The 15443-nt window shown below is 45.0% G+C and overlaps 1 protein-coding gene across 4 annotated transcripts in view; it reads right to left on the bottom strand.

Annotated features, from left to right (window-relative positions):
• LOC124797735 (solute carrier organic anion transporter family member 74D-like) overlaps positions 1 to 14734 on the bottom strand; it is a 139434-nt gene extending 124700 nt beyond the window's left edge. For all 4 annotated transcript variants that reach the window (XM_047260808.1, XM_047260809.1, XM_047260810.1 and 1 more), the window contains exons 1-3: positions 14568 to 14734; positions 11799 to 11946; positions 7432 to 7651 (exon numbers count right to left, since the gene is read on the bottom strand). In XM_047260808.1, the coding sequence (XP_047116764.1) occupies positions 7432 to 7651; positions 11799 to 11903 (325 nt within the window). In that variant the 5' untranslated portion in view covers positions 11904 to 11946; positions 14568 to 14734. The remainder of the gene's footprint in view (positions 1 to 7431; positions 7652 to 11798; positions 11947 to 14567) is intronic.
• Positions 14735 to 15443: the final 709 nt, after the last annotated feature.

Raw genomic sequence — 15443 nt, 5'->3', positions numbered from 1 at the left:
TCGCCAGAAAGTAGTCACTCTCCGGATGTAAGAAGGAAGCAGATGTAATATGTTGCGGGGTCACACGGAGGTGGCAAGCCACCATCTGTCTTCCTAGGAGCCAGACGTCCTCCACCGCGATACAAGTTAAGCGGTGATGGTCGTCATCCACTTGGTGACATTTTGGGCATAGTGGAGTGTCCACTAGTCCAATTGCATGGAGCCGTTGGTTGGTGTTGAACTTGCCACAGGCGACAGAGAACCACAGTGCCCGAACGAAGGTAGGAAGGAATTTTTGGTGCACATGTCTCCAAATCTTCGGCCAATGCAACCTGGGGTGTTTGAGTTCAATGACATTACGACTTATCCGTCGTAGCAGCCAAACATAAAAAATCCTTCGCGCATGGCGGTCTCGTGCGCGGAAGCTAGTCTCTGATATAACTAAGTTCCACTATAAATGTTGAGACATGCGCAAAATGTGGTTTAATGTTTCCCACCGCCGCCGGAGGTGTGAGGGCCGCTGGAACCAGGAGATCCAGTAGGCGGGATGTAAGGGAATCACGCCCGCTACGCCATTGCTTGTACATCGTGGCTAGAAGGAGCGCCGTCGCTCGGCAGTGAACATTCGTAAGTCCGAGTCCCCCCTTGTCCGTAGGGAGCGTGAGCGTTTCGTATCGCACCTTGGGGGCCTAGTGCTGATTGAAGTCGACGTCCGAGCGTGAGTGGTAGGGGCAGGATCTGTGAAATATGCACCATTCGAGAAACCACATAAGTGTTCAGATACTCGACTCGCTGCAAAGGATCAAGGCGCCGTAGGAGATGTTGTCGGACCATGGTACGTGTTGTCTGTAAAATACGTCGGTAGTTAATTGCCGCAGTATGTTTTACAGATGAGGTAAAGTCTATGCCGAGACAGCGGAATCGTTGCACATAAGGAAACGGACTGATTCCTTCCGGCGTAAGGCCCCTTCCAACCGGCATTGCCGCCGATTTGTTCATGTTCACTGCACTACCCGCCGTCACACTGTGGTCCAACAACAGTTCAAGGACGTCTTCACCTCTTCCTCAGAACGAACGAGAAGCAGGAGGTCGTCCGCATAGGCACGACATTTGAAGGTGTAGCCCCGTAGTTCCATCCCAGAAAGAGAATTGGTTAGCCTCCCAATTAATGCTTCCAACGCTATCGCGAACAGCAGCACCGAAAGAGGGCAGCCCTGGCGAATGGATCGTCGAATTTGAATGGGCCCTGCTATACGCCCATTAACCTGTACCAAGGATTGTGCGCCCCCATAAAACCTTCTAATGAGACCAGTAAAACGGTCTGGAAATCCCATTTGTTCCAGTACAGCGTACAGATAGTTGTGGCGCACCTTATCAAAAGCACTGTCAAAATCAACCGCCACCATCGCCGTTTTAAGCCGGCACTCCTCCGCCAGCGCTATCACATCACGGCATTCGCCAGTAGCTGTTTGCACATTCACCGATCCACCCGGTGTCGTCTGTTCTGGAGAGAGAACGCTACGAATTAACGTACGACATCGGGACGCTAGCAACCGTGCAAAGATCTTATAGTCGGCATTAAGCAGGGTGATGGGGCGATAATGCGTGACCGTAATTCCTGGCTTCGGTTTATGCACTGGCACCAAGAGGCCTTCCATAAAAGCCGGTGGAAGAGGCGCATCGGAATTTAACATCTCGTTGTACATTTCCGTCCATCGCGGTGCCATTTCGTTGCGAAATTCTCGATAAAATTCAGCAGGAAGTCCATCAATGCCTGAGGACCGATTCAACGCACCTTGTGCGATCGCATCATGTACTTCCTCACAGCTAATGGCTTCCAGTAAGGTTCCTGCGGCTTCCACCGTCAGTGTACGGGAGACGTACGTGGCTGTACGGTCGAGGTCATCGACATGGGCTGCTTCTTCCCGATAGATGTGTTGGTAATGGTCGACGAATGCAGAGACAATGTCCGCTTGACGCGTCACTCTTCGGTCTTCGCGGGTAATTAATTCCCGTACCAAAACGTGTCGTCGGTGCTTTCGTTCATTCACGACGTGGTGCATGGAAGGAATCTCGTGCCTTATCGTATCGTGACATCTGGCGCGCACCATGGTTCCCTGAAGATGTTTCCGAGCTAGAGCCACTAGTTTAGTATTTATCCTTCTGCGTTCGATCCAGATGTCCTGTCCTGGCGGACCGTCATCCAGGTCGCGCAGCGCTGCAAAATAAAAGTCGGTCGTACGGCGGCGCCATTCTGTCATCTCCCTGTTATATGAGATAAACGTACGGCGAAGCGCCGGTTTAGCACAAGTCAGCCACCAATCAAGCATCGTCGTATACCTTCCAACCCTTCGCTCGCACATCGTCCATGTCTCAAGGATCCGTTGACGGCATTCAGGATCATGTAGATGTTGAATGTTTAGTTTCCACGGGGCCTTACTGTTCCACACCTCTCTACGGGGAAGAAGCACCGTACTGATGAAAGCGCTGTGATCGGAAAATGCCAATGGCCAGCGTTCCGCGTCCTGGACACCATTTGCATGAGCCCGTGAGATATAAATGCGATCTAATCTGCTCGCCGAATGTCGTGTCACATAGTTGTATCCCGGCGCAGCTCCATGTCGTAATTCCCACGTGTCACTAAGTACAAGGTCGTTGACAACGATTCGCAACTCCCGGCTGATGTTTGCTTGCGGCCATTGGTCTTTCTGGCTGAGAACACAGTTGAAATCTCCACAAATTATTACACATTCATAACGTCCATGGAATAGTGGAGCAATGTCTTCTGCATAAAATCGCGCCCTTTCCCGTCGCCGATTATTTCCCGACGGTGCATAAAGATTGATGATGCGTGTCCCAAACTTCGTGAAAGCCATTCCCCTGGCCGACGGAAGATAACACACGTTTTCCACTGGGAAGCCATTTCGCACGTAAACTGCCACCCCACTCCCATTGTGACCTCGATGTGACGAATAGGATTGGTAGCCTGCGATGTTTGGGAGTACAGCTATGTGAACTTCCTGCAGCAAAGCAATATCCACATCAGATGCCCAAATCGTTTCCTTCAGTAGATGTATTTTGGCCGGTGAACGCACGTCATTTATATTTAATGTCACAATACGGTTCGCATGGCGTTGAATCCCACTCTGTCGAGGCGCAACAACATCTCCCTGCATCGGCGCTGGGGGCTGAGTTAGAAGACGTTCTCTCGCCCGTCTCCCTTCACCTTCAGCAATTATTAGGCCGTATTCGTGAGTGCCGGCTGCCTCTGTATGACGTCCGGCACCTCCTCAATATCGTCATACCACATCTTTTCAGGCTGTGATATATTCGTGTCCATAGCCACAGCATCTGCATCTGGAGAGTCAACTGGCTGTGATTCCTCTTCAGCATCACCACGTCCCCGTACCGTCAATGTGACAGACCGCTGTGGGTCTGATCGAACAGTTCCCATTGCCTCATCCTGTTTCATAGAGGCTGTTGTGTCGTCTTGGTCCACAGGCACATCGTCGTCGGGGCAAGGGGAGTCATCCCGAGGAGATGTCGTGCGACGCCGCCGTTTCCTCCTTTTCGGGAAACGTTGTTTGCGTGATCTTCCTTCCGTGTCCTCAGATTGTAGGGAATCACGGCTGCCCGACAGAAAAGCATCCGTAGGAACTGGAAGTGTTTCGAGTCCCATCGTTGTAGTTGGTGGGAGTTCGGTCGAAACTAATGTCGTCTCAGAGTGCGTTCCAGACGGAACAGCATCCGTAGTGGCTGGAACTGTTTCTTGTACTATCGGTGCGCTTGGTGGGAGTTCGGTCTCATCTGATGTTGTCGCCGTAGATTGTATGCTCGATGGAGCAGCACCCTCTGTCATCCCGACGTCTGCGACAAGGTTTCGGAGAGCGCCATCTTGATCTTCCAACGGGGCTGTGTCCTTTCGGTCATCATCGGACGCAGTGAGGGCTTTGGCATAGGTGATCGGTAGTACTGTGATCGCCGGCGACGGCTCCCGCACATCTGAAGGCAGTTGCGTAATCCGCCGTTGCATACAGTTCGACCTGAGGTGTCCCTCCTGGCCACAGCCAGAATATGTACTTGGTTGACCATCGTAAATCACCACCACCCGACAACCACCAATTGTCAGATAGGACGGTACATGCTTCTGAAGATCAATAGTGACCTGTCGCACTCCGTTAAGAACGGGGTACGTGGCGAACTTCTTCAGCCGGGAGCTCAAATGGCAGCTCAAAAACACGTATTGTCCGTACACCCAGACCAGCATGTTCTACAGTTACCGTGCCGACATTCCCGTCACTATGGCAAAATCGGAGACCTGCTTTTGTCGCCTGTAGAATTCTCTCACACGCCGCATCATTTACAATCTTAACATACACCGTGGGACTAACGATGGACAGGTGAATTCCGACAATATCGTTTGGCGGTATCTTGACTTCCTCTCGAATGAATCGTTCCACTGCTAAAGCCTTTGGTCGTTCGTAGTCTTTGCAGAAATTGAATCGTAGTGTAGTTTTCCTGTACTTGTTCGCCATGATCGTTGTTACTAGCCCGCGCGCAGACCAAGTCCACAAGCAAACAAACACTCGCACAAGCCGCACAGGCGGAAGTATCGGACCTCCGCTTCGCACGGCCGCTAGCGCCGAACTGACTCTGGGCACTATGGGACTTAACTTCTAAGGTCATCAGTTCAAAAATGGTTCAAATGGCTCTGAGCACTATGGGACTTAACATCTGTGGTCATCAGTCCCCTAGAACGTAGAACTAATTAAACCTAACTAACCTAAGGACATCACACACATTCATGCCCGAGGCAGGATTCGAACCTGCGACCGTAGCGGTCACGAGGTTCCAGACTGTAGCGCCTAGAACCGCTCGGCCACCCCGGCCGGCTTAGCGCCGAACTATTAGGGATGTTTCAGTTGATTACGTTCTGTATTCTTTGTATTGTTTTTACTTCACTTTCTTTCTTTCTTTTCTTTTGCTTGTGCCGTTTTTCCCGCGGATACGCAGGGTCTGCATGGTTAATCGGATGTGGCAATGTTAGTGGAAGGGGTGGCCGGATGTCCTTCCTGCCGCCACCCCGTACCCCCCGGGAAGGAATTAGTGTACCCCAACTGTCTGCGACAAGTGTAATCCATGGAATAGTGCGAAAGTGTTCAGATGTCTGCGAGCCGTGTATCTGAGGCGGGACGTGGGGACCAGCCCGGTATTCACCTGGTAGGATGTGGTAAACTGCCTAAAAACCACATCCAGGCTGGCCAGCACACCGCCCCTCGTCGTTAATCCGCCAGGCGGATTCGATCCGGGGCCGGTGAGCCTACCCGAGTCCAGGAAGCAGCGCGTTAGCGCGCTCAGTTAACCTGGTGGGTCATTGTTTTTACTTCTCAATCACCTGTTATACTGTTTTAGCCAAAATAAACGCAACTTTGCAAAATCTCTGTTTGCTACTTTAATTTTGGATACCAGTGCATTTGATGAATTTTATGTATAAATGATGTAGGTAATCGAACTGAACGGAAAAAAGCAGAAAAAAATTCCGACCGAAACGAGACTCGATCTAGCGACTACAAGTTCCGTTTGCTTTACATACTCTACGTTTCTCAATTGTTTAAAAATTTGATTCCACGTGCAATCTAAATCAGGCCCACACAGAGAGCGACCACTGTACCACAGAGCCAGGACTAGTAGAAAAATATGTACCGTACTGAAACGTGACTGATGAACTTCAAAGTCGATTTTCTCGAGAATTTTTGAGATTTGTTGTGTTGTCTCTTTATATTATTTGGAAGAATATTAATAAAATTAATAGGTTTATGTGGTGGCATCTACATTGTTACTAGCCGGCCGAAGTGGCCGTGCGGTTAAAGGCGCTGCAGTCTGGAACCGCAAGACCGCTACGGGCATGGATGTTTGTGATGTACTTAGGTTAGTTAGGTTTAACTAGTTCTAAGTTCTAGGGGACTAATGACCTCAGCAGTTGAGTCCCATAGTGCTCAGAGCCATTTGAACATTGTTACTAATCTTGCCCCGACATGAGACCTCGCTGATCGAAATTTTTTTTACTTATTTCTCGAAAGAAAGAAGAAAGTCCAGACAACGTATTTCCGACTTTTGTTTTTTGGTGTGCTTGAGTTGTTAATTAGAGGATTTTACAAATTCCTCAAGTCTGACCACATTTCTCGCGTTCAGTCTGCTGTATACAGTCATGGAGATATAAGATCTGTGACAGCTAGTGGAACCTTGCTGGTGTACGATTCATCTGTCACTCCCAAAAATGTTGAGTTTTCGTGCGACATTTCTAAGGAGTTGTTATATTTGTTTATGTCCTCGCCGACTGAGAAAAATCTTGTGCATTAAGATTTTACAAATCCCAGCTCTGGTCATCAAGCTTTTTTTAATCCTTGTATGAGTTCGCGGACTTAAAATATCTTCCGCAGGTTGCTTAACGGACTTGGGAATTATTTCGTGTAACACTACAAGTTGTCAGAACTTTCAATCATTTTACAAGTAGCACACTCGTTACTAGTTTACTGAAATGCGTATAAAAAGGGAAACACATTAATCTTTTGTTGCACTCGTAGCTTATAAAAATGTGTGAAATAAGCTTAGAAAATCGTAACTACAAGTCGTCGAGCGTATTTGCTGCTTTCCGGCAGTCGTATCTTTCCTGAAATTTAAGCAAATACCACAAAGTGTCAAAATAGCAATTAGGCGATGCGATGGCTGTGAGGCTTTCTACTAGACACATACCTAATTAAGGAAAGTTAAACCAAGTTACACTCTTTTATTAAGGCCTTTCATTATCATCATACAGTCACAAATGGGCTGCCTCGTTACGAAAAAGTAGGACGCAGAAATTACTCTCGTTTTCGTTGATATAGAGTAGTAGAAAGGCCAACAGCAATTTGTTAAACACCGGAGCCAGAGAATTCTGCCATCTATGAAACAAAATTATGTATCAAGGTGAAAGTAAGGGACACAGGTAAAAAATGTAGATCCAAGCCATAGGACTGTATCGAAGTGGAATGAGAGTATAGAAACACTTGACAAGAAAAAACTAATATTTGAAATGTGGTGTTACCAGTAAGCCGACAAAAATCAAGTGAACATACAATGTGATAAATGAAGAGGTACCATACTAGAAAGAATAAGCAAAAGAATTCAGCTTTAAAATCCAATCAGTGAGACGTACGAGTTTTAGGACATCTGCTATGGCAGACAGGAACGGTTAACTTGGCGATGCAACAGGCATTATTAGGTAGAAACTGTACAGGTAGAAAAATACGCATAACATATTATTAAGGATACTACTGAAGAAGATACGCAGATAGGGTAACAATAGCGCATGATAACAGATGGAAGATCGTAAGACATTAAAAGCAGTGATGATTTCAAAGTTAAGCACATTCGTCTGTCCTTCTACTTTGGATCAACAGTGCAAAAACGTACCTGAAGTAGTGGTGGTCAGCTCGAAGGATTTCTCGAGAGTGTTGATGATAGCGCCGAGGTAGGAGTTGATAGCTATTTCGGCCATACCGAGCAGCCCCCATAACACAGTGTACGTGTTAACAGTGGCGAAGCGTTGGAGCCAACTGGGAGTCCACCCAGCTAAGCCACACACGAGGCCGTGCTCGTCTTGATCTGGTGAATGTGCCTCGTGTTCCGAAGGCTGCGCAACAAAAGCAATCTTGTGGTGACTGTCAGTAGGAACACGTGATTAACACGTGTCACATAACGGTTCTAGGTTGATCCTCATTTAAACTAACAGGAACAGCAAACAAATTTCGTAAAACAGTATTCAAGGATATGACCGGGACGATCATTAGAAGCAAAGAAGTCTAGAAAAACATGGGCTCTAAAATGCATACCTTAACTGTAAAAAGGCGCTCTAGAAAGCACACCTGAAGAGCTCTGATCTTCATTTTTTTGATGCTGTGAAACAAATTTCTCCTACTGAAAACTTTTTTTCCCCGTATTTTGAGATGTGGCAGTATGGACTACAATAAGAAAACGTGACCTGTAAAAACGCGCTCTAAAATGCATACCTCAAGAGCTATGAGCAATTGTTTATCTTCACAACTGTGAAACACATACCTTCTGCTGAACAAGTGGTCTTAGCTCTTAATGTATGCTTTTAGAGCCATGTTTACTAGTCTTCTTTGCTTTGAAAGATCGTTCCTGTCATATCCTTGAATTTTGACCCTTCCTTCTGGAACACTCTGTATGCTCTATTCAGTGCTACAAGTGTTAGATGTACAGTGAGTGTAAAAGTAGTCAATCACTTGCTTTTTAAGCTTGACGAAGTTGCAATCCTTCATCTGAGTGATTAAACGATCTGAAATTTTAAATTCTGTAACACATATTCCTCAAATGGAGTGAGAAAAATAGACAGGGAGTGGCAGAAATCTTGCGACAAACTTCAAGCGGCTGGAGAGGATGTCTTGAGGAACTAATTGACGATAGGAACCCGCGTCCAGCAACGTCATCCAACGACGATACGAAGAGTCGAATTTATTGGACGGCGCCTGTAACTAGGCCACCCGTTCGGCTGCAAACGTGACTCTGTACACTGACGGACCTTAGGCGGAACGTCTCGCAACGTTGTTTGTTACTCAGTGATCGCGACTGATTGCCGCGATCGCCAGTGGAGAAGATGGACCCAATTGTTACGTAATAAGACGCTGTCTCCCATAAATGCGATGCTCTCTTCTCTCGGTGGATGACAGTTTCGGACGAGGATTCCCATCCACAGTTTATTTTTCTCCTGAAACCCTCTAAAATCTCCAATGTTTTTTGGTGTATAGTGACGTTGGTGCCAAAGGTGTGGGCTAATGGCAGGCGCTGGCACCAGCGCCTATAATTTCGACGTCGGGTGACGTTTTCAGACAAGGGTTGCCTAAACTGATGTGTCGACAGAAGTGCCGACACAGTGTGGTTTGAGGAGACCGAAATACACGCTATAAAGAAAAGTACGTAGCTGCTGGAATACTTAACTTTAATCCATCCTTTGTATACATCGTTCTTGATGAGACTCTTTAGATACAAGCTATGTAAGGCTAATGGCGCCTTGCTAGGTCGTAGCCATTGACTTAGCTGAAGGCTATTCTAACTATCTGCTCTGCAAATGAGCGAGGCTTCGTCAGTGTGCATCGCTAGCTACGTCGTCCGTACAACTGGGGCGAGTGCTAGTACGTCTCTCTAGACCTGCCGTGTGGTGGCGCTCGGTCTGCTATCACTGAAAGTGGCGACACGCGGGTCCGACATGTACTAATGGACCGCTACCACCTAGCAAGTGTGGTGTCTGGCGGTGACACCACATAAACAACCAATGCATGGTCTCACATAATGTCTTTTGGACGTTTCATGTTTTATGGCGGTGAGTTATTCTGCCAAAACGAGCGTTTACGTACAGATATTTTGGAAGTCTCCCGGTTTAATATGTTTATCCTTTGGGTGAAAGAAATGTTCAAATGTGTGTGAAATCTTATGGGCTTAACTGCTAAGGTCATCAGTCCCTTAGCTTACACACTACTTAACCTAAATTATCCTAAGGACGAACACACACACCCATGTCCGAGGGAGGACTCGAACCTCCGCAGGGACCAACCGCACAGTCCATGACTGCAGTGCCTTTGACCGCTCGGCTAATCCCGCGCGGCGGTGAAAGAAAAATAATAAATATAAGGTATATATTTCGCTAAACAAACCACCGTTATTCGCTTCTAACGCAGGATCAAAAACAAACTCGGAAATCATTAGACAAATGAAACAGGACTAACAGAATTTTCTTACTCAATGACAAGATCCTGATTCAATCCCTGACTGTACAAGCAGGAATGCTCCAGTTTTCTGGCTCATGTTGAAGTATTTCATGCTGTTTGTTTCTTTCCCCGATTGAGATCGTACCAAAGCACATTATCAATAGATTTTTAGATTGTATAAATGTCGGTGTGGAAGTTTTTCAGTTAAAAAACTTAAGTGGTATGTCATTCCTGTCATCATTCCTGTCGATGTACTGACGTAACAGTGGCCGTTTTGCTGACACTCCAAATTCTAAGGTTCCCCATGAAATTCTGTATTATCTGTTAAGGAAAATACAAATTTATTAATTTTTTCCGGTCCGACAATCGTCATATACCGGAAGTAAACCATCTTGCCTGTTAAGACAGTTCTGCGCTATAATTTATTAACCCAACCAGCTAGTTTCAATCGGCAGAGCCATTTTCAAGTGTCTTCGTCAGTCCTCTGTATACGAGGTAGACATGAAGTCCAGATGTACTTTGAAATATTAGACACTGATAAGACTTTACGTAAAAATTTCTGAAGGGCTGTTCAGTTTATTTATTTTAAAGATAACCTGAGTGACATGGAGAAGACTTCGTCAGTCCTCTGTATACGAGGTAGACATGAAGTCCAGATGTACTTTGAAATATTAGACACTGATAAGACTTTACGTAAAAATTTCTGAAGGGCTGTTCAGTTTATTTATTTTAAAGATAACCTGAATGACATGGAGAAGACTTATCAAAAATTGTTCAAATGGCTCTAAGCACTATGGGACTTAACGTCTGAGGTCATCAGTCCCCTAGAACTTAGAACTATTTAAACTTAACTAACCTAAGGACATCACACACATCCATGCCCGAGGCAGGATTGGAACCTGCGACCGTAGCGTCGCGCGGTTCCAAACTGTACAGCCTAGAACCGCTCGGCTACCCTGGCCGGCAAGACTTATCTCGACAGTCGTATATATATAATCAGTTTTCAACTCTGACCCCTTAATCCGAGCAAGAGTTGTGTATTGGCCGAAGTACTTCATTATTAAATCAGTTTTAAAAGGCGCAAAAGATTAATATTCTTTGGGAGCGCAAGTCAATAGCAATTCGCAAGGACACTGTTAGACAGAAGACACCCGACTCTCACGATGCCGTCTTGCGTCGACATCTATAGCTGCATAAATACTCCGCAAGCCACGGTATTGTGCATGGCGGAGGGTACGTTGTACCACTACTAGTCTTTTCCTTTTCTGTTCCTCTCTCAGACAGGGTGGGGGGGGGGGGGGGAAGTAACTAACTATATGCCGCAGTCGGAACTCTGATTACTCTTACCTTGTCTTTTCGGTACTCCGCGAACTGTATGTTGGCGGCACTAGAATCGTTCTGCAGTCAGCTTCTAACGGTGGTTCTCTAAATTTTCTTAATAATGTTCCACGTCGTCTTCCCTTCAAGGATTCCTATTTGAGTTCATGAAGCATGTCCGAAATACTCGCGTATTGACTGAACCTACCGGTAACAAACCTAGCAGCCAGTCTCTGAATTGCTTCGGTATCTTCCTTTAATCCGAATGGAGTGCCGACAGAAGTAAACAGCTGAACAAGCCGCGCCACCGAACTTCATGCGCCGACCCTATCAGATTCTTTTCCCAGGGCGTCACCGTGCACTCCGGCCAGCTACGCAACCAATTCCTCTAAACAGTCGAACTTCGGCGTGAGTCGTCTCTAGCGTCAGTAATGTCTACGAAGTTATGGACTCTCATTGACAGTCAGACTGAGGTAGTTTATTCAGTTCTTCTAAGCTGCACAAAATTATCTGTCGGCAAACGAACGTTTTTTGGTAATAAATGGAAGTTGGTTTCATAAGCTTATTATTGCTGGGTCACAGCACTTGTAAACATCGACACACTTAGAATGAGACCGAGATCAGCTCTTGTTGCACTGTCGTTGTCACTTTCACCAGTAAGTGTTTCCTTCTGAGCTATAGTATTAAGCATTTTACAGAGCATTCGCAAGGTAAATACTGCAGTACAGCTGCTGTTACCTCTGTCGCAGACGCATCTCGAAGCTGTGGATCCACTAGCCGCATCGGTGTGCAAGGCGCAGTGTGACCCTCTGACCGGTCGTCGCAGCCACTTTCCGCTGCCATCAGGCCTCAACTCTGCGGCAGCAGTAGCATGTGTTCGCTCGACCTGAAAATAGAGCTATTAGTATACAGTAACATGCAAAATTCTACGTTAGCCGCTGCCAAAGTTACCTTTAGAATGGTCAGAATTTTTTTAAGTCTTCACTTTCATTAGTCGTGTATTAAATGCTCCATTTTACCTAATATAATGCCTTATTTGGAAATTTGGGGTAAGGTCTTATGGGACCAATCTGCTGAGGTCATCGGTCCCTAAGCTTACACACTACTTAATCTAACTTCAACTAACTTAATCTAAGGACGACACACACGCCCGTTAGTTAAATAGTCTTTTACAACTGCCAGCTAGCCCATTTATTCGCAGCGATCGACTTAATGTCAAAAGTGAGTTATCAAAGCGCCGATGACAACAAGCTGCCTATGGTTGCAGGGGGCGTGGTATGAAGATTCTAGGTGAGTGCAAACGATAGTCCTATAACGGTCGTCTCAAGAGCATATATCCACCTGCAACACTCCACGTGAACTGTAGAACCATAACAGCCAGTCATACGTCGTTGCCAGGAATGTCATATGGCTTTATTTGGTTGTTTGAAAGGAAGTGTCACAATACCATGAGCAGTCACTTTTTCCTTCGTTTATGTTGTTGCTGCCCTTCACGTGTGCCTGGCTTGTTGGGACAGCTGCATGATGAAGTACTCGATACCACGTTCATACAGAAGCATGTTAAGCGTTTTCAAGGGAATTTTGTGATGCACTCCGTTCTCGTTATGTCTACTTCTATGCTGAATTACGAAATTATACAATCGAAACATCCTATACGTATTTCAGTTCAGTCAGTTTTGTGTTTCAAATCCAAAAGGAAAGAAATTTGTCTATACATTGAAATTTTGGATTAAAATACACAAATTTACACTATAGGTATCTCTAGGAAATAAATTAATGCGACTTTGTTGATTTAAATAATGAAAACTGCACCTGTTACTTACTTTTTGATGCTTAGCGCAACACGTTTCGAGAATTTATTCTCATTTTCAAGAACATTGCTTACATGAATATGTTTGGCGATATTTGCATGTCTGATTTAGTTCCTCTCTTGCGACATTTTGAAATTAGAAGGTATTTCGCCTCCTTCATCGTATAGAATATATTGTGATATTCTGAATAATGGAGGAGGCATAATACCTTCTAATTTAAAAGATTCGCAAGAGAGGCAGAAAATCACACATGCAAACATCACCAAACATATTCATGTAAACAAACCGAAACGAGTTGTGCTAAGCATCAAAAAATAAGTAACTGGTGCAGTTTCCATCATTTAAATCATGAATGATATAGCTGCAGGCTTTTCTGAATCATCTAATATGAAATTTTTACGTAAAGTCAAAACGTAAACATTATAAACTTTTACAATCTTTAGCATGACTTTAAAGATATATTGATGTATAAACTACTACTTCTTCTACATTAGAATTATGTAAACGAATGCAAACTGAAATATTACATATTTTAGTTAAACTTTACAAATTTCAAAGGCAACTTTTTAAACAAAATTTCACAAATTTTTATGAGGTATTTTAGAAATTCAACAACTAAATTATTTCAAATATTTTCTTTAGTTATGCAGAACTTACTGCAGCGTTTAAAACTTTGTGATTGTTTAATTCGCCAGTATTATTCTGTAAAAATCCTAATGGCGGTAGTGTGTGATAAGTTTCTCATCGTTTTTCGTTTATATAAGTGCCAGTGCCAAGCCAGTTTGTGAACCAGTTTGGTTTGTAGCATCTTTTGTGGCAATTTTGAAGCACTTGTCTGTTCATGACGAAAATATGTGCGTGAGATATAAGTCATTCGGCAGTTTGCCTTACGTCTAGAACCACTCGCTTTTATCCTTTCTAGAAATACTTACCCCCAAACTATGGATAGCACAATACTAACACTTCTTCCGCTTTCTGAGCTCAACATCTCACTCATTATGGAGGAATGCTGACTCAGTTTTTCAGGATAGCAAATGGGAAGTTGCGGTACAGAAATTGGGCCAGAGATCACCAGTGTGTGTGTGTGTGTGTGTGTGTGTGTGTGTGTGTGTGTGTGTGTGTGTAGTGAGTGAAGTGTTATGAAACAATGTTTGTATAGTGTGTTCAGTGACTGGTAGTGAGATATGAGTGAACAATGTGGCATTACATTATTTAATAAGTTATTTGTAAAGAAAGTATTGTATACCAGGAGTAAATCTAAAGATTGTCTCTAACTAGAAGTCTGTAAATATATGTTTATAAGAGTTAGCTTATTTTAAATCGATCAAAATTTGTAAATAGTTTGACATGTCCTGTATCCTTGTAAAAAGACAACTACTGATGAATAAAGCTAGTACTACTACTACTACTACTACCCACAATAAGGCGCCATCTTCAGCTACTAAATATTTAATAAATTCTACTTACTTCTCCTGCCGTAACGTTACATGCTGCAGTAATTTTAAAACCACTGTCGCAGCTGTATGTCTAGCTTTAGGTGGTAGGGTATGTCAGAACCTGGACACTAAATTACGTTCGTGTGCATTATTGTAGTGGCATAGAGCTGATTCAGCTTATCCTTATAAACGTATCGTTCAAAGCATGGGCTCTTTCACGCATTACTCAGATTAAAAAAGTAGCAATAAGAAGCACATACCTGAGTTTGTCCTGAACGCCGGTAGCAAAGAGACCTCCGTAAACAGCGTCGCAGATTCTGAGAGGCGGGACAACTAACAATCATATGGTAACAGCGATATGCGTGACGAATTGGCGCCGTGGCGGAGCGCCATCGGACGCGAAGGCTTCGACGTGCGGCGTGTGACTGGCCCGCGGGGTCTGCCGTTGGCTCCGCTGGCCTTGGCACGGTGTACGCCTTTAGCCACGTCAGTTAAGCGAACTTGGCAGCAACAAGCTCGCACCCACACAGCCCTACAGACTAAGCGGTCTCACGGGTAATGCTACAGTTGTCTGACGTCAGACATTTTGCGGGCAGGCGACGAATAAACTTGACAACTAACGAACCAGAGGAGTTCAGCACACTTTTGTCGTTTTGGAACACACGGAAGGGAGCTGCGGCTTAATATCGAACTCTAACGACAATGTAAGCAGATATTTTATAGAAAATACCGATTGCCGCGTGGGATTAGTCGAGCGGTCTAGGGTGCTGCTGTCATGGACTGTATGACTGGTCCCGGCGGAGGTTCGAGTCCTCCCACGGGCATGGGTGTGTGTGTGTTTGTCCTTAGGATAATTTAGGTTAAGTAGTGTGTAAGGCCCCCTGAGTAGACAACATTCCATTGGAACTACTGACGGCCTTGGGAGAGCCAGTCCTGACAAAACTCTACCATCTGGTGAGCAAGATGTATGAAACAGGCGAAATACCCTCAGACTTCAAGAAGAATATAATAATTCCAATCCCAAAGAAAGCAGGTGTTGACAGATGTGAAAATTACCGAACTATCAGTTTGATAAGTCACAGCTGCAAAATACCAACACGAATTATTTACAGACGAATGGAAAAACTAGTAGAAGC

The sequence above is a fragment of the Schistocerca piceifrons genome, chromosome 1, assembly GCF_021461385.2.
Source record: "Schistocerca piceifrons isolate TAMUIC-IGC-003096 chromosome 1, iqSchPice1.1, whole genome shotgun sequence".
In the NCBI taxonomy this organism is placed as follows: domain Eukaryota; kingdom Metazoa; phylum Arthropoda; class Insecta; order Orthoptera; family Acrididae; genus Schistocerca; species Schistocerca piceifrons.
This window is presented reverse-complemented; position numbering and strand designations above follow the sequence as displayed.